Raw genomic sequence first — 27,562 nt, 5'->3', positions numbered from 1 at the left:
CTACTGACATGCCTGCTGCTGAAAAGGTGTGGGTAAAACGGTTTCCGTTGGATGTTCCTGTGTTATGGAAAACCGTATACTTACCTGGAAATAAATTAGATTGTGAAAGAATGATTTTAAATTAGGTCATTTTTGCCCAAAACCTGGTTGCCTCTGCTTGGAGGCAAGTGGATCTTCCAGCAAGAACAAATATTACTTGTTAAACAAAATCTTTCTCTAAGCAATTGTATTAACATAAATAATTTGACATTTTTTTAAGCATACAATAAAGCTCAGTATTTTATACAGTAATTTTAGTTCATATTTATTAAGGGTGTAAATAATTTCAGACCCCACTGTATGTTGCCTATTGAGAATGTGCCTCGAACATAAAATATTATGCTTCTATAAATAGTATTGTATGTATTAAGCCATGGAGAACAGTGATTGGCATATTATTCATCAAAACCCAGCCTACCATATCACCGCCAGCTATTGCACCCTGGAGTCCCACTGTGAAAATAGCACAAATATTCGACACACAAACCCACAACTCGACAGTTGCGCTAACATTGGCTATTGCGCTAAGTTTGTTAAAATAGAGCCCATAGTGTTGCTCCAAATTCATACCAAGGCCTAAATTATAGTATGATCTCAGAGAATTGTCTTTCAACATATGTTAACTGCTTAGCCAAATACTGTGTTTTTCACATCACACAAGACACCCGTTTTGGTAAAGAGATGAAGGATGGGCATGACAGTTGAACTAAACTAAGTTAAATAATTTAAGAATCAATAGGTTCATATAATGAATCGAAAAGTCCAAAAATGGATGTAGCAATCACAGATTGCCTCATTAAAGCAACATGTGTTATAACTGTCAAGAGTTCAATATTGCCCGCTGAGTTGACATCTTTGAGATTCTATGTCTCATCAGCATTTACGTTTTCCCCAATCAGTTTTAGATTTGTGGATATACCAAATGGGAGGATAAAAGTATGTGCTACAGACAGTATTGCGCAAGGAAAGAAACTGGATGACTTTAAAATACGTTTTAATCAAGGTCTTTACAAAATCAAATCTTGATTAGAAAACAGATACTGAAAAACCAAATGTCTCTAAATGAGCACAACTGAAATCAGTCATTACGTTTTCAGAGCTCATGGAGCTTAAAACATTGAATAATATTCTGATGTATAATTGAAACGGCAATGTTCGAATTTTATTTTTTTTTCTCCAAAAATAATCAATATCCTATTTTCTTGTGTCTGGGTGTCTAAGTTGTACACTTCTTCAGGGAAAACATGCCCTTCAAAGCGATCAAGCACAAGACAGTGTATGAACAAAAATACATTTTACAAAAGATAAAATGGTAAATTGTCCAGATCCACCAATAAACTCTTCAGGGACTATAATCCCTTTATTAGACTGGTTGAAACTCCACCCTCACTGCCCAACACATGTTTGGATGTGGCTACGCAAATGAAGCTTTGATTCTTTTTGCCACCAACGTAAGGAAAGTCTAAAAAAAAAAAACATGTGTTGCTGGAAAAAAAAATCTTCATTAATCTACTAACATAAAATAAAAACATACTGCCATAACTTGCAGGAATGAAAAACAGACCACAGACAATAAAATGTCAAACTTTTAAAAAGAGGAAAGGGAAAATAATCAATTATACAGTGTCCAACAAATCCTTTTGTGTGTCTTGCTGTGAGATCACCGGCGAGCGGGAGGGATTAGGAGCTGGGTAGCCGTCACAGAGTCAGGGAAAAGGTTGTGATATGTCGGGAGAGGGACGTATGCCGCTGTGATCATTTTACCTGTGAAGGAAATTATGACAGTTCAGACAAAACATTGTATTAAAAATAAAAAATAAAGACTCCAATCACTGACAATTTAGTCACCACCTCGGTCACGAAAACGGATCGCTCCTATAGACAGTGAGTCACGTGGCCGAGGCTTGCTACAGTGAGGGAAAAAAGTATTTGATCCCCTGCTGATTTTGTACGTTTGCCCACTGACAAAGAAATGGTCAGTCTATAATTTTAATGGTAGGTTTATTTGAACAGTGAGAGACAGAATAACAACAAAAAAATCCAGAAAACGCATGTCAGAAAATGTTATAAATTGATTTGCATTTTAATGAGGGAAATAAATATTTGACCCCCTCTCAATCAGAAAGATTTCTGGCTCCCAGGTGTCTTTTATACAGGTAACGAGCTGAGATTAGGAGCACACTCTTAAAGGGATGGAGACTGGGTCTCCATGCAAGATCTCACCTCGTGGAGTTGCAATGATCATGAGAACGGTGAGGAATCAGCCCAGAACTAGACGGGAGGATCTTGTCAATGATCTCAAGGCAGCTGGGACCATAGTCACCAAGAAAACAATTGGTAACACACTACACCGTGAACGACTGAAATCCTGCTGCACCCGCAAGGTCCCCCTGCTCAAGAAAGCACATATACCTGCCCGTCTGAAGTTTGCCAATGAACATCTGAATGATTCAGAGGAGAACTGGGTGAAAGTGTTGTGGTCAGATGAGACCAAAATAGAGCTCTTTGGCATCAACTCAACTCGCCGGTTTTGGAGGAGGAATGCTGCCTATGACCCCAAGAACACCATCCCCACCGTCAAACATGGAGGTTGAAACATTATGCTTTGGGGGTGTTTTTCTGCTAAGGGGACAGGACAACTTCACCGCATCAAAGGGACGATGAACGGGGCCATGTACCGTCAAATCTTGGGTGAGAACCTCCTTCCCTCAGCCAGGGCATTGAAAATGGGTCATGGATGGCTAGTCCAGCATGACAATGACCCAAAACACACGTCCAAGGCAACAAAGGAGTGGCTCAAGAAGAAGCACATTAAGGTCCTGTAGTGGCCTAGCTAGTCTCCAGACCTTAATCCCATAGAAAATCTGTGGAGGGAGCTTAAGGTTCGATTTGCCAAACATCAGCCTCGAAACCTTAATGACTTGGAGAAGATCTGCAAAGAGGAGTGGGAAAAAATCCCTCCTGAGATGTGTGCAAACCTGGTGGCCAACTACAAGAAACGTCTGACCTCTGTGATTGCCAACAAGGGTTTTGCCACCAAGTACTAAGTCATGTTTTGCAGAGGGGTCAAATACTTATTTCCCTCATTAAAATGCAAATCAATTTATAACATTTTTGACATGCGTGTTTCTGGATTTTGTTGTTGTTATTCTGTCTCTCACTGTTCAAATAAACATACCATTAAAATTATAGACTGATCATTTCTTTGTCAGTGGGCAAACGTACAAAATCAGCAGGGGATCAAATACTTTTTTCCCTCACTGTATATAAAGCAATCAGAAAGGCATCCAGTTACTTTTGATTGACCGTTAGAAAATGGGCAAAACAAGTGACCTAAGAGACTTTGAGCTACCTACCATTCAGCTGTTTTTCTAACCTCATTATCCGAGGCATTAACGTTAGGTGGTTGGTAGCTGCTGTACTTAATTACAGCTACTGATTGCAGTCTGCCACCCAGTTAGCTGGCGTTGGGTAAGTTTGGCTTTATACATAGCTTGGGCTTTGTCGAGTAAGGCTTAAACTATGTATTTAGATTGTAGTTAGGTATTATAGGTAGGCATCGTGGGCTGTATATTATTAGGTATTATAGGTAGGCATCGTGGGCTGTTGTGGGTAGTTGTTGTATGTAGTTATTGTAGGTTACTTTTGTATTCGGCGGTGCCGGGTGTAGCACGAAGCTAGCTAGCTAACTTACCTCCTGGCCTAGCTGGCTAGTAGCTATTAGCAACGGTAGCAACTAAATACAATATCCTTTTAGCCAGCTACATTCGTTTGCAGCGACGCCGTTTTTCAAACAAAGTCAACACAGCAGCCATTGCTAGCTAGCCAACACTACCAGCTGGCTGTACTGTGGTAGCTAAATATAATATCTTTGTGCTAGCTAGCCAACGTTTAATCATTGCTGCGTTATGAAAGAACTAGACACGGACACGAATTATCTGTTTAGTGTGTTAACACACTATTGGTAGTTTGTTGTAACCAAGTATTGGTGCTAAACTGTGTGTTATTGGATGCTAGCATGCTAGTTAGCTATGGCGTCATACTTAGCTAGCTGAATAAAGTAAGTTGAGTCTAGTCCTTGAAACATTGAACCGCTGTAGTTTACAACAATTCTAATTTCTAAAGTGGAAGTTGGGAGAGCTTTATTCGGGTGGTTCAGTGAAACAATTATAGTTTCTGAGGTGGAAGTTGGGAGAGTTATATTTTTTTGGTGAGGGAGGCCTTGCTCTCTCCTTTCCCAGATGTTTAGTTCATTTCATTCCGATCTCCTCTGCATTATTGTAGCCATCTGCTACAGCCTGTCAACTATGCCTCTGCCTATCCCTGTTCTCTCCTCTCCGCACAGGCTACACAAACGCCTCACACCGCGTGGCTGCTGCCTCTCTAACCTGGTGGTCCCTGCACGCACCACACACCTGGAGTTCCAGGTCTCAGGCAGCCTCTGGAACTGCCGTTCTGCTGCCAACAAGGCTGACTTCATCCCAGCCTATGCTACCCTCCAGTCCCTCGACTTCCTGGCGCTGACGGAAACATGGATTACCACTCCTACTGCTCTCTCCTCGTCTGACCATGTGTTCTCGCATACCCCGAGAGCATCTGGTCAGAGGGGTGGTGGCACAGGAATCCTCATCTCTCCCAAGTAGTCATTCTCAATTTTTCCCCTAACCCATCTGTCTATCTCCTCATTTGAATTCCACGCTGTCACAGTCACTAGCCCATTTAAGCTTAATATCCTTGTCATCTATCGCCCTCCAGGTTCCCTTGGAGAGTTCATCAATGAGCTTGACGCCTTGATAAGTTCCTTTCCTGAGGATGGCTCACCCTTCACAGTTTTTGGGGGATTTCAACCTCCCTAAGTCTACATTTGACTCATTTCTCTCTGCCTCCTTTCCACTCCTCTCCTCTTTTGACCTCACCTCTCACCGTCCCCCTACTCACAAGGCAGGCAATACGCTTTGACTTCATCTTTACTAGATGTTGCTCTTCTACTAATCTCACTGCAACTCCCCTCCATGTCTCCGACCACTACTTTGTATCCTTTTTCTCTCTCGCTCTCCTCCAACACTACTCACTCTGCCCCTACACAGATGGTAACGCGCCGCCGCAACCTTCGCTCTCTCTCCCACTACTCTCTCCTCTTCCATCCTATCATCTCTTCCCTCTGCTCAATCCTTCTCCCTCCAATCTCCTGATTCTGCCTCCTCAACCCTCCTCTCCTCCCTTTCTGCATCCTTTGACTCCCTGTGTCCCCTATCCTCCCGGCCGGCTCGGTCCTCCCCTCCAGCTCCGTGGCTTGACGACTCATTGCGAGCTCACAGAACAGAGCTCCGGGCAGCTGAGCGGAAATGGAAGAAAACTACACTCCCTGCCGACCTGGCATCTTTTCACTCCCTCTCTACATTTTCTTCATCTGTTTCTGCTGCTAAGGCCACTTTCTACCACTCTAAATTCCAAGCATCTGCCTCTAACCCTAGGAAGCTCTTTGCCACATTCTCCTCACTGCTGAATCCCCCCTCCTCCCTCTCTGTGGATGACTTCGTCAACCACTTTGAAAAGAAGGTTGACGACATCCGATCCTCGTTTGTTAAGTCTAATGACACTGCTGGTCCTGCTCACACTGCCCTACCCTATGCTTTGACTTCTTTCTCCCTCTCTCTCCAGATAAAATCTTGCGACTAGTGACTGCAGGCCGCCCAACAACCTGCCCGCTTGACCCCATCCCCTCCTCTCTTCTCCAGACCATCTCCGGTGACCTTCTCCCCTACCTCACCTCACTGATCAACTCATCCTTGACCGCTGGCTATGTCCCTTCCGTCTTCAAGAGAGCGAGAGTTGCACCCCTTCTCAAAAAACCAACACTCGATCCCACTGATGTCAACAACTACAGACCAGTATCCCTTCTTTCTTTTCTTTCCAAAACTATTGAGCGTGCCGTCTTTAGCCAACTCTCTTGCTATCTCTCTCAGAATGACCTTCTTGATCCAAACCAGTCAGGTTTCAGGACTGGTCATTCAACTGAGAGTGCTCTTCTCTGTGTCACAGAGGCTCTCCGCACTGCTAAAGCTAACTCTCTCTCCTCTGCTCTTGTCCTTCTAGACCTGTCTGCTGCCTTTGATACTGTGAACCATCAGATCCTCCTCTCCACCCTCTCCAAGCTGGGCATCTCCGGCGCGGCTCACTCCTGGATTGCGTCCTACCTGACCGGTCGCTCCTACCAAGTGGCGTGGCGAGAAGCTGTCTCCGCACCACGTGCTCTCACCACTGGTGTCCCCCAGGGCTCAGTTCTAGGCCCTCTCCTTTTCTCCTTTTCTCCCTATACACCAAGTCACTTGGCTCTGTCATATCCGCTCCTATCATTGCTACGCTGACGATACACAACTAATCTTCTCCTTTCCCCCTTCTGATAACCAGGTGGCGAATCGCATCTCTGCATGTCTGGCAGACATATCAGTATGGATGACGGATCACCACCTCAAGCTGAACCCTGGCAAGACGGAGCTGCTCTTCCTCCTGGGGAAGTACTGCCCGTTCCATGATCTCGCCATCACGGTTGACAACTCGGTTGTGTCCTCCTCCCAGAGTGCGAAGAGCCTTGGCGTGACCCTGGACAACACCCTGTTGTTCTCCGCTAACATCAAGGCGGTGACCCGATCCTGCAGGTTCATGCTCTACAACATTCGGAGAGTACGACCCTGCCTTACACAGGAAGCGGCACAGGTCCTAATCCAGGCACTTGTCATCTCCCGTCTGGATTACTGCAACTCGCTGTTGGCTGGGCTCCCTGCCTGTGCCATTAAACCCCTACAACTCATCCAGAATGCCGCAGCCCGTCTGGTGTTCAACCTTCCCAAGTTCTCTCACGTCACCCCCCTCCTCCGCACACTCCACTGGCTTCCAGTTGAAGCTCGCATCCGTTACAAGACCATGGTGCTTGCCTATGGAGCAGTGAGGGGAACGGCACCTCCGTACCTTCAGGCTCTGATCAGTCCCTACACCCAAACGAGGGCATTGCGTTCATCCACCTCTGGCCTGCTGGCTCCCCTTCCTCTGCGGAAGCATAGTTCCCGCTCAGCCCAGTCAAAACTGTTCGCTGCTCTGGCACCCCAATGGTGGAACAAGCTCCCTCACGACGCCAGGACAGCGGAGTCACTCACCACCTTCCGGAGACATTTGAAACCCCACCTCTTTAAGGAATACCTGGGATAGGATAAAGTAATCCTTCTACCCCCCCCAACTCGTCGATCCTTGGGCTATTGCAGCAGACGACCACACCGGGTTCCACTCCTATCAGCTAAAAACGCACACGATCACCAAAACTGGACAATTGAGTGGAAAAACATCGCCTGTAACATCACAGCGAGTTCAGTTTACTTGAGTGGCCTGTGTTGTCCCCAGACCTCAACCCAATAGAGCATCTTTGGAATGAGATGGAATGGGCAGTTCGCAGCATGAATGTACCGCTGTCCAATCTGCAGCAACTGCGTGATGCCATCGTGTCAGCATGGACCAACATACCTGTGGAACATTTCCGACACCTTGTACAATGCCCCGAAGAATTCAGTCTGTTCTGGAGGCAAAGAAGGGGTCCGACAGTACCTAATAAACTGCCCGGTGAGTGTATAATTGAGTCATTAGTCAGTTCTCTTACCTGCAAAATATCGACCATGTAATGCGTTTACTGCAGCCATGGCAGCAGGAATGGTTGGACATTTCACATACACGTTGCCCTAAAAATAAAAACTGTAATTAATTTCTATTTAAGACTGCAACCATTTCAAAACCATTCAACTACATTCAAGTCTTACTTCAGTGGAATTCTTATCGACGTATATGTGCACAACTCCTCCATGTTTGTTGCATTCCTCAATGACATCATGCTGAATGTCAACATCCCAGCCTGGGTCATCTTCACTGTAAAACCAGATCGGAAATCATCACCCACAAGGGACTAGTGATTGGGACCAGTATTTGGGAACAAATATCATCTTAAGGTCCAAGAAGTCTATAGTTTGTGTTCTTTCATCAGCTGGCCCCCTTGGGATACAAGGATGCTGCATTGAACAACTAGATTAATAGTTCAATACTTACGACTGAGGGTTGAACATGTTAGACAGCTGGAAACAGTGTGTAGCAAGTGGCTGGGATGGCAGGTTCATAGCTGTATTCATGTTCATATTGTTCATATTCATGTTCATGTTCATAGCAGGATTCATGGCAGCTAAAATGTAAAAATAATAAAGTGTCAAAATGTGTCATATCACATTAAACTAACTGAACATTATTCATGTTTAATTTGCGAGTCTCACAGACCAGCTCCTCGCATTATATCAACCAATCATAGCGTCTCACTGGCAAATCTACAGATTCGATCAATGCCGGATAAAACCTGCCTTTTCCAAATAGCTCAGAGAAAACCAGCCACGGCAGTCAGATGTGCTTGTCCAATTGATCATCCTTTTATTACCTGATACAGCGGCCATGGCACCAATAGCAATGGCCCCACTCATCTGCAGGGCTTGCTGTGCGGCTGGGGGAATTTGCAGTCCCGTGCCTGAAAGAGAAGATATTGGGCTCGACATTCGTACTTGTTCACACTTTATGAATCGGTTCTTAAGTGAAACTCAGTAAGAATCTGACGTGATTTAAGAGTACGCATGATTTCAAGATTATTTGTAAATACAGGCCCTGGGGTCTCTGGCTTTACCTTCAGCCAGCCGGGCCATGAGCTGCAGGCGCCCGGTGGTGCCCAGGTCGATGCCCGTCCTCTCCAGCTCGTCGCTGTCCAGGAATGAACTGGCGCTGGAGGCATCTGTGCGCTCCGTCACATGGCCCACCTTCATGGGCCGGCCGGCCAGCTCAAAGCCGTTCAACTGCTCCAGGGCCTTCTTGGCACACTCTGCGTCTGAGAACTGGAGAGGAAACATGCCATTTCAATGACTGTTTACATGCACACTAATCAGGGTTTGTACAGACCAATTGAAAACCTTTCTCAAACACTTCATTATAAAATTGAGGTCCGTGAAAATTACATTTAATTGTTGTAATATAGAGAGAACACACTCCCACAAAACTGCATGCAAAAAAAGTATGCATTACCGTTAAGAATAATGCTTTTTTTGATAGGTCTCCTGGCATTATGCGTTGACATTCACATTATAACATTCTAAAATAAGTCAGAATAATGTGGGCACTGAAAATAGACCATGGTCCAGACACAAACCATAATTCAAGCTGCAAGCAGCAATTCTGGGGTTGAAGCTGTGGGCTCACTGTGCCACCATCAGGACAAATCGCCCTAAGATGAGCTACTTCTGTAATCAATTGAAATAAAATAATTGTGAAATTATTTCAATTGACGGATTTCCTTATATGAACTGTAACTCAGTAAAATCTTTGAAATTGTTGCGTATATATTTTTGTTCAGTATAATATGACCACACTATGGAAAGGGGAGACTCTCACGAATGCGATGGCGTTTTCAGTTTCGCTTCGGACTTGTCTGAATACAAACGAATGGAAGTATGGGAAGTAGTTTAGTGCCAACAAAAATGTATATTTCCGGAGCTTTCTTATAAATCTTAGATATAGGACAGACACTTCAAAACCTTATTCCTTTGAGTTATATTTTGACTGTATTTTTTGCCATTTATGAATGTCATTCAATGCGTTTCTACGGGCTATATAGTAGTAAAGGCCAAATTACATATTTTATTATGCCTAAATGATCCATGGTATGACCATGTTAAAACACCTCCATATGTTAGCTTAATTTATTGGTCAATAGCCATGTTTTAGGTACTAGTCTGGAAAATGTTGCGTTGGAGAACTTTGGTTCATACAGTTGAAGTCGGAAGTTTACATACACTAAGGTTGGAGTCATTAAAACTCGTTTTTCAACCACTCCACAAATTTCTTGTTAACAAACTATAGTTTTGGCAAGTCGGTTATGACATCTACTTTGTGCATGACACAAGTAATTTTTGCAACAATTGTTTACAGACAGATTATTTCACTGTATCACAATTCCAGAGGGTCAGAAGTTTACATACACTAAGTTCACTGTGCCTTTAAACAGCTTGGAAAATGTAATGGCTTCAGAAGCTTCTGATAGGCTAATTGACATAATTTGAGTCAATTGAAGGTGTACCTGTGGATGTATTTCAAGGCCTACCTTCAAACTCAGTGCCTCTTTGCTTGACATGATGGAAAAATCAAAAGAAATCTGCCAAGACCTCAGAAAAACATGTGTAGACCTCCACAAGTCTGGTTCATCCATGGGAGCAATTTCCAAATGACTGAAGGTACCACGTTCTTCTGTACAAACAATAGTACGCAAGGATAAACACCATGTCTCACGCAGCCGTCATACCGCTCAGGAAGGAGACGCGTTCTGACTCATAGAGATGAACGTACTTTGGTGCAAATGAATTCCAGAATAACAGCAAAGGACCTTGTGAAGATGCTGGAGGGAACAGGTACAAAAGTATCTATATCCACAGTAAAACGAGTCCTATATCGACAACCTGAAAGGCCGCTCAGCAAGGAAGAAGCCACTGCTCCAAAACCGCCATAAAAAGGCCAGACTACGTTTGCAACTGCACATGGGGAGATCTTACTTTTTGGAGAAATGTCCTCTGGTCTGATGAAACAAAAATAGAACTGTTTGGCCATAATGAGGAAAAAGGTGGTTGCTTGCAAGCCAAAGAACACTATCCCAACTGTGAAGCATGGGGGGTGGCAGCATCATGCTGTGGGGGTGCTTTGCTGCAAGAGGGACTGGTGCACTTCACAAAATAGATGGCATCATGAGGAAGGGAAATTGTGGCTATATTGAAGCAACATCTCAAGACATCAGTCAGGAAGTTAAAGCTTGGTCACAAATGGGTCTTCCAAATGGACAATGACCCCATGCATACTTCCAAAGTTGTGGAAAAATGGCTTAAGGACAACAAAGTCAAGGTATTGGAGTGGCCATCACAAAGCCCTGACCTCAATCCTATAGAACATTTGTGGGCAGAACTGAAAAAGCGTGTGCGAGCAAGGAGGCCTACAAACCTGACTCAGTTACACCAGCTCTGTCAGGAGGAATAGGCCAAAATTCACACAATTTATTGTGGAAAGCTTGTGGAAGGCTACCCGAAACATTTGACACAAGTTAAACAATTTAAAGGGAATGCTACCAAATACTAATTGAGTGTAACTTCTGACCTACTGGGAATGTGATGAAAGAAATAAAAGCTGAAATAAATAATTCTCTACTATTATTCTGACATTTCACATACTTAACCCTAATTGCTCCTGTAAGTCGCTCTGGATAAGAGCGTCTGCTAAATGACTAAAATGTAAAAATGTTAAAATAAAGTGGTGATCCTAACTGACCTAAGACAGGGACTTTTTAATAGGATTAAATGTCAGGAATTGTGAAAAAACTGAGTTTAAATGTATTTGGCTGAGGTGTATGTAAAATTCCGACTTCAACTGTAGATGGCCACATTACGTTTCGCACAGATCGGTCATTCGGTGCCAGAGGAGTAACGTTTTAAGTGTTTTTCACAAAATTTAAGATGGAGGGAAATCCATCATGGTGGACCTTATGGGTCCTCGAGGCAAATGTTTTTTGTTTTGAAGAGGGACCTACGTACCGAATTTCATGACTAGGTCAAATGGGGTGAGGGGCGTGACCTTTCAAAGTTTGCATGTTAGATTGTTATAGCGCCACCATGTGGCCTATTGGCATGAGATGGTGTGGACCTTCGCACTTCACCAATGACTAAAATGTAAATGTCTTCAACCAGAACCGCTAGGCACCAAATTTGGTATATAGCCTGTATGGATGCACATCTTCAAAAGGCAATATTTTCCAAGACTATATGGCCACAATAAGCCAATGAGCTTACATGAATGGTTATGTCCAACAGTGCCCTCATGCGGCCAAACTGAACCATACTTTACAGGTTAGCTAATCACCTCTGAGTGTGTGCGCTAAATTTCATCAGTCAAACAGATCAAGAGATAAACACGTGCCCGTTATAGCGCCACCGTGTGGCCGATTTGTATCGACGAGTATACAGGCCTCATGATTACCGTATTTTCCGCACTATAAGGCGCACCGGATTATAAGGCGCACCTTCAATGACTGGTTTATTTTAGAACTGTTTTCATATATAGGGCGCACTGGATTATAAGGCGCATAGAATAGAAAATAGTCAAACGATTGACTGGGGTTGCGTTATGCATCCACTAGATGGAGCTGTGCTAAAGGGAATGTCAACAAAACAGTCAGATAAAGTCAAACTTTATTAACATTTACATTTTACATTTTAGTCATTTAGCAGACGCTCTTATCCAGAGCGATTTACAGTTAGTGCATACATTATTTTTTATACCCCCGTGGGAATTGAACCCACAGCCCTGGTGTTGCAAACACCATGCTCTACCAACTGAGCTACATCCCTGCCGGCAATTCCCTCCCCTACCCTGGACGACGCTGGGCCAATTGTGCGCCGCCCCATGGGTCTCCCGGTCGCGGCCAGCTACGACAGAGCCTGGATTAAGCGTTCTGACAACTCCGTTCACTACCATGGTAACGTTGTTCAAACGTTAATGTGCATATTAACAATATCTCCCAGCCTTGCTCACTCTTCTCCCAAACGTGGAGGGGAACTTTTCCCTGATTCAGTAAACACGTAGTAAAAGAAACAGTCTGATACCACTAAATCAAACGTTAGTGCATAACTCAACATTGTTCAGTTACGTATAACACGTAAAGCTCACTTTTTCAGTTCATTCCCCGTCCACGAATCCCTCGAATTCTTCTTCTTCAGTGTCCGAATTGAACAGTTGGGCGACTACGGCATCCAACCTGCCCGGCTCCCTCTCGTCATTATCCGAGTCAGTGTCGCTGCTGTTGCCTGGCAGTTTAGAGATTATTCCTGCCTTCGTGAAAGCTTGGACCACAGTTGAGACCCATTGATTCATTAATGTTGAATTCTCTCGCTGCTGCTCTATTCCCATATTCTACTGCGTGACCGACAGCCTTGAGCTTGAACTCTGCGTCGTAAGCGTGTCTCTTGAAAGCTGCCATTTTGGGGTCTTTATACACAGACAAGTGGTGTGGGACTGTGAGTAAGCACAGTACCAGTGTTTACTGACAACGGTAGCCGTAATGCTGCAAGCGGTGCGGCTTTGTAGTTTACCAGTCGTACTGAAACATTTCATTATTATTAAATTGTTTTTATTGGTTTTTCATACTGAAACATTTTGACAGAGCGCCTTGAGCGGCGTGTACAACCAGCATGGATCAACCAATTAACCAATTGATCCATATATAAGGCGCTCCGGATTATAAGGCGCACTGTCGTTTTTGGAGAAAATTAAAGGCTTTTAAGTGCGCCTTATAGTGCGGAAAATACGGTATATAAAAAAAAGCCTTGGTCTCAGCATGACTCCCTGTCAAAATAACAGTTAACTGCCCAGTGCAGTCAAAAACATTTTCCTGTTTTATATTTCCACAATGAGATTGGAATAATATTGTGAAAATTATAATAATGCCCTTTTAGTGTGCTGTTGGAAAATAGTGCCTGTTTTGGTGGGATGGAGTTTGCGCCTGCCTGGTGTTGTATGCATCAGGGTTTCCGTTAGGAAAATGTGGCGCCGGACATTTGACCAGCAGCATTTTCATTTATCTGACATTTAAGAAATGTACAGGACCCATATGCATTGGTTGCGTAACCTGATTAGGGCATCCACCCACAGATCTCAGAATGACAAATCACATTTAGTTTATGGTAATTCATCTTAAAGCTGCAATATGTAACTTTGTGGGTGACCTGACCAAATTCACATAGAAATGCAAGTGATAGATCTGTCACTGATTGAAAGCAAGTCTAAGAAGAGGTAGATATGTTGTGTGTTATTTTTATACTTCCTGTTCATAAGGTTAGTTTTTGCGTCTTACTTTCGGTTTTGTGCACCATCTTCAAACAGCTGAAAAACAATATTTTTGGTTATGGAAAACAAATTTCACAGCGGTTTAGAGGGTACAATGATTATCTACACTATACTTGTTTTGTCGCAAACTGAAATGAGGCAAACTATTATAATTTTAGCAACCAGGAAATAGCCGAAAGATTTCTGCATAGTGCATCTTTAACAGAACATGCAACGGCATGCGTTATGCTTACTGAATTCTGATTAGCAATTTGAAGATGTTAGAGAATACGCGGTGCAATTACCTTTTTCCTCCACGTTATTGGAATTTATTAAAATGAAAGATCATGCTAAAAAATACAGTACCAATCAACAGTTGACACCTACTCATTCAAGGGTTATGATATATTTTTTCTATATTGTAGATTAATAGTGAAGACATCAAAACTATGAAATAACACATATGGAATCATGTAGTAATAACCACACAAGTGTTAAACAAATCAAAATATATTTTATATTTGAGATTCTTCAAATAGCCACCCTTTGCCTTGATGACAGTTCTGCACACTCTTGGCATTCAATTTGTAAGTTGCTCTGGATAAGAGCGTCTGCTAAATGACTTAAATGTTAAATGTAGTGTGAAGCGCTAAAGCCTTCCTAGTTGCCTATGCACTTGAATGGTGAATGGAAAGCGCGCTTCAATTGCCAGTTGAGAAATACAAATAATAGCCATTTTCAAATCGCGGCCATTGTTTTTTTTTTGTTTTTTTTTAACACACGATTGCCTTCAGAATTGTTGCCCAATGATTGGCCTTTATTAAAAGCACATGTTTCACACCACCAGCAACAAACAGCTGTTGGAGCTCAATGAGCAGCTCTTGCGCTACATCACTGGTATTTCAAATAAATTAACATGCAAAAATACATTATTTCACAAGGGGATTTCTTTTTTGGCAAGCGGCAATTTGATTTATCAGCTTTTCTTATTATATTTTTTTAATCGGCCAAAAGCCGGATATTACCGGCTAACGGAAACCCTGGTGTGCATGTAAATGTAGTCAATGAGGGGATTTAATTTTCTGATACAGGAAGAGATAAGATTGACTGGATTGAGTGTGATACTTACAGTGATGAAGCCATATCCTTTAGATCTCCCAGTCTCACTGTCCATCATGAGCTGAATACTCTCAATCTGGTGGAAGGAAATGGATAACAGATTAAAATCTGCATTGCACTGATATATTGTAGGCAATCTGTGTGTCTACCCTCTTTTCATAGGCCTAGGCTTTTGGTTGCATTTAAGACAAGCTTGTTTTTATTGATCTCAGTTTGTCAGAGTAGCCTGTGATTTCAGTCATTTTTGTGGAATGAAAAAGATGCTGCTAATGTCTCCAGTCATATGAAATTACAGAATTACATGAATATTTTTTTTGCCTAATAATGATGTTGGCAGAAGACTGCCCCAGTAGGCTATAGACTTATTGGTATTTGGTAATTGTCTGCTCTTCAGTAGCTAACTAGAAATACGTTTAAATGTACAATCAGGGCTCGCAATCTGATTTTCTGACAAGATGGTGCTGATGTAGGCCTAAGGTTGGGTAGAGGGGAGGTCGGGGGGGTCAGTCAACTTCCCCCTAAGGAGGTTGGCACATTTTACATTTTTGAAAAACCTGTAACTGCCATTTCCTGAAACAGAGTCTGAAATTATATCAAACAATGTAGCCAACACAAAAGTATTGTTTGCTCCTGAATTAAATTGAGGTGGTCTCAATGACACTTTACATTTTATAGGTTACATTTAGGGATAATGATTATTCAAATTCATAGGTGTTTTTATGTGGATAGTCTAGTGAAATTGAATTGTAAACTGGTTTCTTAACTTTGTTTGGGGAAAAAATACTGAATTCAATTACTGGATGCAATGTAGTAGTCTAGCTTACTGTAGGCTATTTGGAATATGAAACTGAACTAGGCCTATTTGAGCTTGTTTCAGAGTGCCACACCCTAATCCATCAAGTTAGGTCTGATTACTAGGCTACCAGTCATTCAACATGCTTTGTCGTCATTGGTGAACTGACTATTATCATATCGAGCCTACTGTTGACATACAGCTATATCAAGAGGAGAGATCAAGACCTGATTAATTAACATAGACTTAAAGATTAGTAGGCCTAACATAACTTTGTGAAGGATGCTATTAGCGGAACAGCTCCCTCTGCCACGTCTGTTTCCATCCACACAGCGACACGCTCTGAACTACCTCAACACAGCACGTTTCCTTGCTCGTCAATGCGCTTGCACCTACTACCGTTGGCGATCAAAGCATGTGCGGGCAAGAAAATGTTCGCTTAGTTGACTAAACACTGTCGCTAACTACCTTTGTCGTAATGACGCCTTAGATAAGGAGCTAATTACAAAACTGGTTATGTGCTTGACTAACACTTAAACAGTTCGTTCTCCATTTTCCCTAAACTTTTTCCTCACAGTGGTATCAACGGATGAAGTGGAGAGCTGCCATCCAGCTTGAGGAAGGAAAATAATACTATGACTACGGGTCAGAGCAGAGCGCTACAGATTTTTTTCTCCTCGCCGAAGTCCTCTGATTGGCTCAGCTCCAACTTCAGACGGTTGAGTCAAAAACCACAATGTGTCAACTAGAAGCCTATCTTTGCATATTTTAGGGTCGTTTTTCGTATCAGCGTACTTTGACCTCAAATTGCATGCATGGTACACAAAATGCGTGCAGGTTGGCAGGTCTGAATCTACTCATCACATTATGAATTTCACCTTATGTTAGTCTGCAAATGTGATGATAGACGCATGGAATACTTTATTATAAAGGCGATTTTTTTGTGTGTGTGGAATAACAGCTTCCCCAAACTTGAAACTCATGTGCCGCCTATGGGTACATTATACAATAACTCTCACCCTTCCAAAAGGCTCAAAGATTCCTCTCAGCATCTCCTCTGTGATGTTAAAGTGTAAGGATCCGACGTAGAGCCTCATCGGGCCAGCGTTGCCCTTCTGCAGGTTGTTGGCCATGGCAGCAGCCCTGTTTTTTTCAGCCTAGAAAGAACACACACAAAGTGACCGAAGGGAAATGGTGCAAATCGCCTCAGGCTGTTAAAATAAAGGCTGTCGAATGATTTAAATAATTACATCGAGATAAATTGCATGGTTTTCTATAGTTAACTACGAATAATTTACATTTTTCAAATTTGACCGTAATTAAAAATGTTTCAATTTAAAACACATTCCATTGGGTTGTAAGTATAATATATTTTGATTATAGGGGAAGAAATCGCAAAATAAAACTATTCTAAGACGATAACATCTCAGCCAGGTCTGATATAAAAGTTAATGTAAAATATCATAGTTAGATCTAGCCTAGGCTACTTTTTATCCATGTTCAACATTAACTAGTTTCAACATCTTTTGACCTGAGAACTACAACAAAAACTCTAGCTAAATGGAATAGAAGTTCTGTTTTGATTAAAATCATTGTGGGAAATTAGTGTTGAATCTAGAGGCATTCAGCCATGGCATTATAAACATTCTTGGTATACGCACAGTGCTCCGTTGACATCAGAGGTACGCTTGTTTTTGTGAGAAATCTTCAAAAAATAACTGGAATTTCTAATTAATCTGAAAAGTGTATACTAAAAAGTGAAAACACTACGTCATGTCTCAAAATCAATATCAATCTTACCTCTATATTAGGGGTGTGAGCATTTAAACGAAATTGGGATCCTAACGTTAAGAAAAATCCCTAACGGAAAAATTGTTTGGGGGGTTTCCCCCCACAAAATTAAAATCAGTGCAGCTGGCTTGCCTGCGCTCTCTCTTAGCTAATGATGCTAGTGTGTGTTCAGTCATCGGTCTGTTGCGTGTAGAATATCCTAGCCTATTCATGAATGATAGGCCCTGCTTTACTGAAGTTGTGAGACATTGCAAGACAAGAAATTGCTAAATACAGCATTCCATTGCGAGATACAGCTTTTGATTTCCAATAGATAGGCCTAGTGAACGGTTCTGACTCAGTCTGCTATGAAAGATGTAAGTGTGTGTGTTCTCAGAAGTATAGCAACTAAATCAGACTCCGTTCCAAAAATAGTGAATCTTACGAGTCGATTCAGGGCCTGCCCGCCAAGTAGGCGGGCATTTTGAGCTAAACAGACTGACCAACACATAAAACCTAAATTCTGCCCAAAAAGAATGACAATTTCTCTAACCCAGTGGCATATGGGCCTTTGGAAATCAGCAGACTCTTACAAGATTATTTAAGAAGAAATCTGTAGGTCAGTTGTTAAACAAGTATTTTTTTTTCTTCAATAAATGACATACTGCAATTCACAAAGAGAGTTGCAAACACTTATTAATTATTTCACTAATTTAACTGATGTCGTTCTATTTCTTCTCTTAACACATATGGACCCAGAACTTAATTGAGCATCTGTTCTGTTTATTTTAGAGAAATTGTTCCATGTGAAAAATGTTGTGCTAAATCACAAAATGTTTTTTTTATTATATTTAACCTTTCATTTATTTTGAAATGTTTGGGCTATTTACTTAATTTCTGTTTTATTAAAATACATAATTTGAAGAACAAACATAATTGTGACAATTCATATCTTGCAGTAAAATGCTTTAAAATCTCAAGAGAAGACAAATTAAATGTTAATAAAAGGTTTAATGTTCTTACTTAAAATTGTCCTGATCATATAGGTCTAGGCGATATCCCCCCCCAAAAATAATACACTGAATTCATAAATTCTATAATTTAAAATTGTTAACAATAGTAAACCTAATTTTTCCAATCTGGAAGGTAAACTCAAAGTATTCAATATTTCGCAGTTTATTTCGGATGGAATCAATGCATTAGAAAGTCCCAGAGACCAAAATAGAGCTTTTTTGTCCAAAATCTTAGCCGGCACAGGGGATGCTGGCTGGCTACTCCACGTGCTTGTGGAAAACACTGCAGTAACCTTAATTCTTGCACAGACCGGATATTTTTTTGTTTTTATCAGATTTTTGACCACATTTTCTCTCTGGCTGCCATTGATTCTGACCATCCTACAACAGTAAGAACTCCAATAACTTTTGAATGGATTATGATAGAGACTTGAGGTTTGGACCATTGGTTTTATTAGAGGATTATCTATACTATTAACATTATTTTACCCATTGGTCAAAAGATGCGTTTTTGATTGGACACCCTACCACAAGACAGACAGCTCTATTGCAGCTTCCGAGAGAGCACAGAGCGCGTTGAGCTCTAAGGGGTGCGTTCGGAAAAACAGATGGAGATGTGATTAAATGAAAAATTTAAGGCATGAACATTTCAAAAGTTAACCATAATTCATGAATTCACTTTGACAGCCCTAGTTAAAATAAATAGAAAATGTAAAATCCATGTGAGATGATTACTGACCATTACCTGCGAGGCCTGAACAATGATTGGCACTCCCAGAAGTCGCTGGCCAGACAATCCTATAGCCAGTGGCACAGAGTTGGCCTCCACAAACTCAATGTAAGCTATCCCCTTCGACCTCCTCGAATTTCTGTCAGAGATCATGCGCACATCTCTCACCTTGAAAATGAACAAGAATAATCTGTTTTCAAATGGATGGTTTAGGCATGAGAGGAAAAGACATTGCTAAATCCATTGGTCTTCGTGGTTGTGATAAGTCAAAAATACAAATTTGCACTAGGTGCAACACCTATCTTCAAGAGAAAATTAAATATTGAGGCTTGAACAAAAAGGTCAGGAGAAATCAATTATATAGTAAAGTTTCATGTTTAAATATTTGCTGGAAAAAAAACTGGTGCAACTGGTGCAAACACTTGGCAAATCTGGGTCCAAACTTTTTCGGCATGAATGACAACAATGACATTACCAGCTGAGATACTCACTTTTCCCACTGCAGAGAAGAACTCCTCCAGGTCTCGTGGTCGGATTCTGGCTGCCAGCTGCATGCAGAACACAGTGCGAGCATCCCTTTCCTCTGGAGTCAGATTGTCTATTGGCTGCCTGTAGAAACAAAGCATTGAATTACTCTTATGAGTTAAACCCATTTTGTCTTTCACAGTGGCCTCAATCTTTGAGACAGAAAGCACTTGTATTTTACTATATTTTGCCATCAAAATGGTAATCTCGGCAACTCGGAATGAAAATCTCGTGCCAGCTCCTCTGCAAGTTTTGGGCAAGTCTACTATGGGCCAAATGCCCCCCCCTTTGAATCACAGTGAGCTCTGATGTTTATTCTCTAAAAGTGGTAGGTGAGTAAGAGTGGTAAGCCACAGATAGCACACTACCATGATACACATCCTACACCTAGGGGGCAATGGCTGCTGAGGCCAGGTAAGGAAGCTCTATACCAGAGCATAAGAAGTTCTGTGGTATGCACAGGTGAGGGAAATTAACAAGCTAATCAGTTGAACAAGTGATCTCCCGACCCTCGGGGCTTTTGATTTCATATCTTTCATTTGACGCCCTTTTGGAGTTTCTGATTATTAATTGTCACCAACTGAACATAAATGACCTGCTTGGGCTGGCTGACCATGGAGTCACACCAGAGCTGTCCCCCTGGAATGCAAAACCGCTGTCCCCAGGCACACACACCCAACACTGTCCACACAATCATACTTTCATGTTAATGCACACTGTCAGGTTACAGAGCAATTAGGCAAGCCTAGGTCCCCTAGACAAAGCAACAGTAAAGTTGTCTAAACACTTACCTCACAGGACTCTTCTCTTTCTTGAAAGGGCTTCGGCTTCTGGAACGCCTTCGGCTGAAAGAAAGGGCTCCATTAGAATCTATGAGTTCATTCATTGCAGCGTCACAGCACAAAACTACCCACACAAACAGCAGAAAATAGTGTCATAGAAACCTTAGCTTGATGACAGGTGGAGGGCCAATCTTCCCTCTGGAACCACCGTTAAATTTCGGCCCAGAGCTGCGATTGAAAACAAGGTTTATCTCAGTATCTAAGGCCACTATTACTGATCTCATAAGGGGGATAAGGCACTCCAGGAATTAAAGTGTGCCAGTCAAGACACTGCAGGAGGGAGTGGGGGGTTGTTATTTGTTTCTTTGGATCCCCATTAGCTTTTGCAGAAGATACTCTCCTGGGGTCCAAAATAAACAAAGTGGTATTGGGGTCCATGTGGTGGCTCTTGCCTTTCTAAACGCTTCCATCAAAGCCTAATCAACTCTGAGGGCCGAAGCTCTTTATTCCGCATCTCTTCTCTTTTTTTATTTATTTATTACATTTTAGTCATTTAGCAGACGCTCTTATCCAGAGCGACTTACAGTTAGTGAGTGCATACATTTTCATACTGGCCCCCCTTGGGAAACGAACCCACAACCCTGGCGTTGCAAGCGCCATGCTCTACCAACTGAGCTACAGGGGACTATTGAACAAAACCTTTACCCTGCAAGCCTAAATGTTCCCCCTCGTCTCAACTACTGATAAAAAGCAATGCCTTAATTTTCCGTTTGAATTGGAGCTGAATGCGAACGGGACGCTCACACTTTCCTATACAGACTGGGGTGACGCAGACTGAAGGGAGATGCTGACACCAGATGAGGCATACATACAAGGTGGTCTTGTGGTCCCTGTATCGGCCGCTGCGCTCTCTGCTCCGAGTGCGGCTCCGGCGCCTCTCCTTGCTGCGGCTCCGCTTTCGCTCGCGGCTGCGGCTCCTCTTGTGGTCATGGCTCTTCTTGCGATCACGGCTCTTGCTTCGCTTCCGGTCTTTGCTTCGGCTCCTGCTCTTCTTTTTCCTGAGGAAAGAGAATTACTCAATATAAAGGCAGTTAAGGAGGAAAGATCAATAAACAAGAATAAATACATTTGAGTGTTGATTGTTACCAAACCATGTCTGTTTAACTTACTTCTTGCTGCGTTCCTCGTGGCCATTGGGACTACTGTGCTTGATCTCATCCTAAGCAAGGTAGATAGAACAGCATGAGGACGAAGAGGCAACATTTCAAGTCGTCAGGATCAAGGTGGGTGGGAACAAGAGAAAATATAGTTTTAAAAAGTATTCATACAAAAGTTAACAAAGGGACTGAGATCTACAGTTAGGTTATTTAACAAGTGTCTACTAGCTTCCCCCCCCAGTCATAATGTTGATTAGCCATTTAGCGTAAAATCAAGCTCTATGAGTACTAATCCATAACCTACATTTTCTACATTTACGTCATTTAGTAGACGCTCTTACAGTGAGGGAAAAAGTATTTGATCCCCTGCTGATTTTGTATGTTTGCCCACTGACAAAGACATGATCAGTCTACAATTTTAATGGTAGGTTTATTTGAACAGTGAGAGACAGAATAACAACAACAAAATCCAGAAAAACACATGTCAAAATTGTTATAAATTGATTTGCATTTTAATGAGGGAAATAAGTATTTGACCCCTCTGCAAAACATGACTTAGTACTTGGTGGCAATCACAGAGGTCAGACGTTTCTTGTAGTTGGCCACCAGGTTTGCACACATCTCAGGAGGGATTTTGTTCAACACCTCTTTGCAGATCTTCTCCAAGTCATTAAGGTTGAGCCTGACGTTTGGCAACTCAAACCTTCAGCTCCCTCCACAGATTTTCTATTGGATTAAGGTCTGGAGACTGGCTAGGCCACTCCAGGACCTTAATGTGCTCTTCTTGAGCCACTCCTTTGTTGCCTTGGCCGTGTGTTTTGGGTCATTGTCATGCTGGAATACCCATCCACGACCCATTTTCAATGCCCTGGCTGAGGGAAGGAGGTTCTCACCCAAGATTTGACGGTACATGGCCCCGTCCATCGTCCCTTTGATGCAGTGAAGTTGTCCTGTCCCCTTAGCAGAAAAACACCCCCAAAGCATAATGTTTCCACCTCCATGTTTGACGGTGTTCTTGGGGTCATAGGCAGCATTCCTCCTCCTCCAAACACGTTGAGTTGATGCCAAAGAGCTCGATTTTGGTCTCATCTGACCACAACACTTTCACCAAGTTCTCCTCTGAATTATTCAGATGTTCATTGGCAAACTTCAGACGGCCCTGTATATGTGCTTTCTTGAGCAGGGGGACCTTGCGGGTGCTGCAGGATTTCAGTCCTACACGGCATAGTGTGTTACCCATTGTTTTCTTGGTGACTATGGTCCCAGCTGCCTTGAGATCATTGACAAGATCCTCCCGTGTAGTTCTGGGCTGATTCCTCACCGTTCTCATGATCATTGCAACTCCACAAGGTGAGATCTTGCATGGAGCCCCAGGGTGAGGGAGATTGACAATTATTTTGTGTTTCTTCCATTTGCGAATAATCGCACCAACTGTTGTCACCTTCTCACCAAGCTGCTTGGCGATGGTCTTGTAGCCCATTCCAGCCTTGTGTAGGTCTACAATCTTGTCCCTGACATCCTTGGAGAGCTCGTTGGTCTTGGCCATGGTGGAGAGTTTGGAATCTGATTGATTGATTGCTTCTGTGGACAGGTGTCTTTTATACAGTTAACAAGCTGAGATTAGGAGCACTCCTTTTAAGAGTGTGCTCCTAATCTCAGCTCGTTACCTGTATAAAAGACACCTGGGAGCCAGAAATCTTTCTGATTGCGAGGGGGTCAAATACTTATTTCCCTCATTAAAATGCAAATCAATCAATAAAACAATTTACATGCGTTTTTCTGGATCTTGTTGTTGTTATTCTGTCTCTCACTGTTCAAATAAACCTAACATTAAAATTATAGACTGATCATTTCTTTGTCAGTGGGCAAACATACAAAATCAGCAGGGGATCAAATACTTTTTTCCCCTCACTGTATCCAGAGCGACTTACAGTTAGTGAGTGCATACATTTTCATACTGGCCCCCCGTGGGAATCGAACCCACAACCCTGGCGTTGCAAACGCCATGCTCTACCAACTGAGCTACATGGGACTATCTCTGGTGCATCTGTCTTCAGCAGCCCCATCCGGATCAGTACCACGGCTATTCTTTGCCTAAGACCAATGTGCCCATGCTAGCAGCGAGACACTGATCGATTTCCAGTGTGGGGATGCCATTCTAGTGATCTCTACTCATTTTCGTTTCTTGGACGATAAGAGCGCGATGCCACCTATCTCGCCCTGAAGCAAACATGGATTCAGACTGCTTAGCAATATTGACTTCCAAGGAAAGTCATATGATTAAATATTAGATGAGGTATATGAAATTCCTTAGTTGGTGCTGTAGCCAGCAGCATAAAAGAGTTCCATGTTTCCTACTGTTTGTACTTAGTTCTATCAAATTTTACCCTTACATAAAACAGTGGCAAATATAAAATGGACTTATGGGGAAATAAACATTTACTCATGAATAAGCATGCAAAAAATAATTACATTCTGGTCAACCATGGAGAAAAAGCAATTTTCTGTTAAACAGGTTATGTAAAATAACTTGTTGGTGAAAGCAGCATAATGACAAAATCCACACGTCCTCTCTCACTAGAATAAGAAAAAAGAGTGAACATTGTGAACAGACCTGCTTCCTCTACTTAACCATACACATCTCATTTATTGAAGGTAAAGGACATACAATCATGTATTTCAATAATGTGTCAGCTTACCAAACCTTTATCAATACAGAGGCAGATTTTTACCAAGAGGTCTTAAAATCAACAGTGGGGTAAAGTCAAACATGTGGAACAACCACACCATGCATACAAATATTTGAATACTGACTCCATAGTATGTCTTTTAAATTAAAAGAACTGGCTTCTTGACCAGGCCCGGTAAGCATTTGTGTTTTTCCTAATCGACTGGGCTAACGTTCTGCAGTGTCACAAAGCAGCATAATGGCTGTATGTGAGGTGAAACAGTCAGAAGGCTTGAACTACAATTGTCTGTAATTTAGGCTAAAATAGGGAATCTATTCTGAACACCTCACATACAGCCCTGGATTCTACTTTGTGACAAACTCCTCAGACATGTGACAGGAATTGTTTGAAAGCTGACAAATTCTTGGTTACCAACTACATGACCATAAGATTCGCCCAAATGAAATGTATAGCGCATTAGCAATGGGTTTCGCATAGCCCATGCACAAAATGTTAGCCCAGTTGATAAAATATAGGAGAATGCCAACTGGGCCTGATCAAGAACCCAGCTCCTAAATTCAAATGTTCTTGTGCATCCACTGCATTCGCCTTGTAGACTGGCCATTCGATGACCACAATTATGTTACCAAGGGGACCACAGTACAGCAATACATTGGGCAATTACTACCTTCATTTTTTGACAGATCACACTGGAATTCATGGAAGTAGAGGTGAGATATCGTTAGGCAAGTCTACAAAAAGAGATAGATGGGCGTTTATTCAGAGTCTCAAAAGGAACTGCAGCATCACAACAGAAACATATAGAATAGGCTACTTGTCTAGAAATATAGGGTTTGGGGCAAAGAGGTGACATAGGCCACCACAGTATTTACAATAAAGTGCATTCAAATCACAAACGTATTGCCTGGGCTTGTCTGACAGACACTGACAAAAATATTTTTTAGAAACTGCAAAATACTAAAATATTTGATTCCAGCGTTCATCGTGGGGTCATTTGGAAAACGCCCCTGGAGTTAAGAGGTATGGTTTTGTTGCGATATGGACACAGTATTTACAATACAATCACAAACAATACCGTAGGCCAAAACCCACCTTTCTATATGGAGCCTCAAGCATTGCTTCTATGTCAAAGTCATCAGCCATGATGATGGAGCACTAAAGGGGAAGATAAACATAATTTGAATAATGCATTAACGTTAGCTACAACACGTCATACGAGAATCGTGTATTTACACCCCGTTGATGCAATACATTTATTGCGTTCATTGTACCACAACATACTAACCACGCTAGCTAGCCAACACATGCTTGTTAACAGGTAAGCTTCAGTTCACCCCACAAAACATGAACTACTAGCTAAATATGAACGGTCTGTGTGTTTACCATACCGGCTTGTATTACGTGGCTTGTCCATATGAGATGTTCTTGGTTAGGTAACATGTTGTTCACTTGACTAAAGACCTTCTGACTTGACCACGTTAGCTAGCTAGGTAGCACACGGATGAACAGGGGAGGTAGCGAGCTAACTAACGCTAGCTAAGTTAGCCATCTAACGTTACCTAGTTAGCTATGACCACACACGAAGTAGCAAGCTAACTAAGCTACTGTAATGTTATACAAGAAAATTAGCAAGCAAGCAATTACTATACAACGTATTAAGACAACGTTCAGGTATGCAAGTAACGTTAACGAACATTAACATACCTGAAAAATGTTTTTTCTTCTCAAACAAGACAAGACTCCTGAGTGTTTCTTGTAACGTTTTCTTGTTGCAACAAACTAGCTAACAGGATAGCTAGCTAGTAGGCCTCTCGTTTGGAAGCTACGAACGTTTTTTTCTACCGCGTTGTTAATAGCAAACTAAGAATAGCTACATGTAACTTCAAATATGGGTTTTTGATACCCCAAAGCAGTAGAAACAGCGTAAACAGACAACAATCTAAATAACCTTGATGTGTTGAGAAAAATGTATGCGAGTTCGGGAAAAAAACTGTTGCTGCGTCTTGTTCCCCGCGCTCATCTAATGGCGCATGCTGTAAAGAATCCGTGGTCACGTTCCAGGCTGAATATATTCAAAGATTGTCTATTCTATTTAAAAGATATTCGAGTGACCGCTTTAACAATGGAAATACATGTCCTCAAAGATGGAAGGCAGGAGGGAGGAGGTGAGGTCAGGTGGGACCATTCTAGCCAATGAGAGGGCAGATACGTGTGTGAACAATAGGCCATAGAGATAGATAGATGACTCATCTTTGCAACTGTGTCTTATAGAGTACCACAGCATAATACATAGAAAACCTAGTGGTCAAACAGGGAAATGATTCCAATCGTTTTTCCACAATTCATTTTTCCCATAGGGGATTTTAGAAACACTTAAGGGCTGTGATTCACGTAGGCTTACCCTTGCAGGACATTTTGATAACCGTGTAAATCTCTCTAGGACAAGGTTACTTTTATTTTGACATTTTAGTCATTCAGCAGACGCTCCAGAGCGACTTACAGGAGCAATTAGGGTTATGTGCCTTGCTCAAGGGCACATCGACAGATTTTTTCACCCAGTCGGCTCGGGGATTAGAACCATTGACCTTTCAGTTACTGGCACAATGCTCTTAACCACTAAGCTACCTGCCGCTCCCATCAACGGGGTGTACATTTGATCAATATTCGCCTGTATTTACCCCCGAAAAATGAAATGCGAATTAGCTGTAAATGTGGCTATCATAAAGAGCTACAAATGCCATGATGATCTGGACGAGACTGCCAAACCGAGGCAAAAGTAAGAATCTCTGGATAAATTATCTAATGTTAGCTAAATGTAGTAATCAATAAATTGGCTAAATTTCTTTAAATGGACAATTATGTGAACTAGTGCAAGTTTTGAATTGACACAATACCTGTTAGCAAAGGATGTGCAGGAACTTGCAGGGATTTGTAGTTTTGCATGATGTCTACTTTGATCCTAATTAGCATTTTCGAATCTGAGAGTAAATAGAGCCGAATATATTGATAAAAGTC

The 27,562-nt window shown here is 42.1% G+C and overlaps 1 protein-coding gene across 6 annotated transcripts; it reads right to left on the bottom strand.

The window, feature by feature from the left end:
- Nucleotides 1-1,016: 1,016 nt before the first annotated feature.
- On the bottom strand, nt 1,017-26,702 carry LOC121574672 (RNA-binding protein 39-like). 6 transcript variants are annotated; one of them, XM_045223142.1, is made up of 17 exons: nt 26,252-26,700; nt 25,640-25,702; nt 25,215-25,278; nt 21,870-21,919; nt 21,573-21,758; nt 20,863-20,928; nt 20,710-20,763; nt 19,885-20,002; nt 19,403-19,561; nt 16,900-17,037; nt 15,098-15,163; nt 8,744-8,948; nt 8,504-8,590; nt 8,128-8,257; nt 7,845-7,950; nt 7,688-7,766; nt 1,017-1,803 (listed from the first exon to the last, which is right to left on the bottom strand). In XM_045223142.1, the coding sequence occupies exons 3-17, from the start codon at nt 25,245-25,247 to the stop codon at nt 1,700-1,702; spliced, it is 1,581 nt and encodes a 526-aa protein (XP_045079077.1). In that variant the 5' UTR covers nt 25,248-25,278; nt 25,640-25,702; nt 26,252-26,700; the 3' UTR covers nt 1,017-1,699. The 6 variants fall into 6 exon arrangements, with proteins under 6 accessions (XP_045079077.1, XP_045079073.1, XP_045079072.1 ...); XM_045223138.1 differs by lacking the exon at nt 25,215-25,278 and having other exon boundaries at nt 19,409-19,561; nt 26,496-26,702; XM_045223137.1 differs by lacking the exon at nt 25,215-25,278 and having other exon boundaries at nt 26,496-26,701.
- Between the last annotated feature and the right edge of the window lie 860 nt (nt 26,703-27,562).

Source organism: Coregonus clupeaformis, chromosome 10, assembly GCF_020615455.1.
Source record: "Coregonus clupeaformis isolate EN_2021a chromosome 10, ASM2061545v1, whole genome shotgun sequence".
In the NCBI taxonomy this organism is placed as follows: Eukaryota; Metazoa; Chordata; class Actinopteri; order Salmoniformes; family Salmonidae; genus Coregonus; species Coregonus clupeaformis.
Note: the sequence above shows the minus strand (reverse complement) of the source record. Positions and strands in the feature narration are given on the sequence as shown.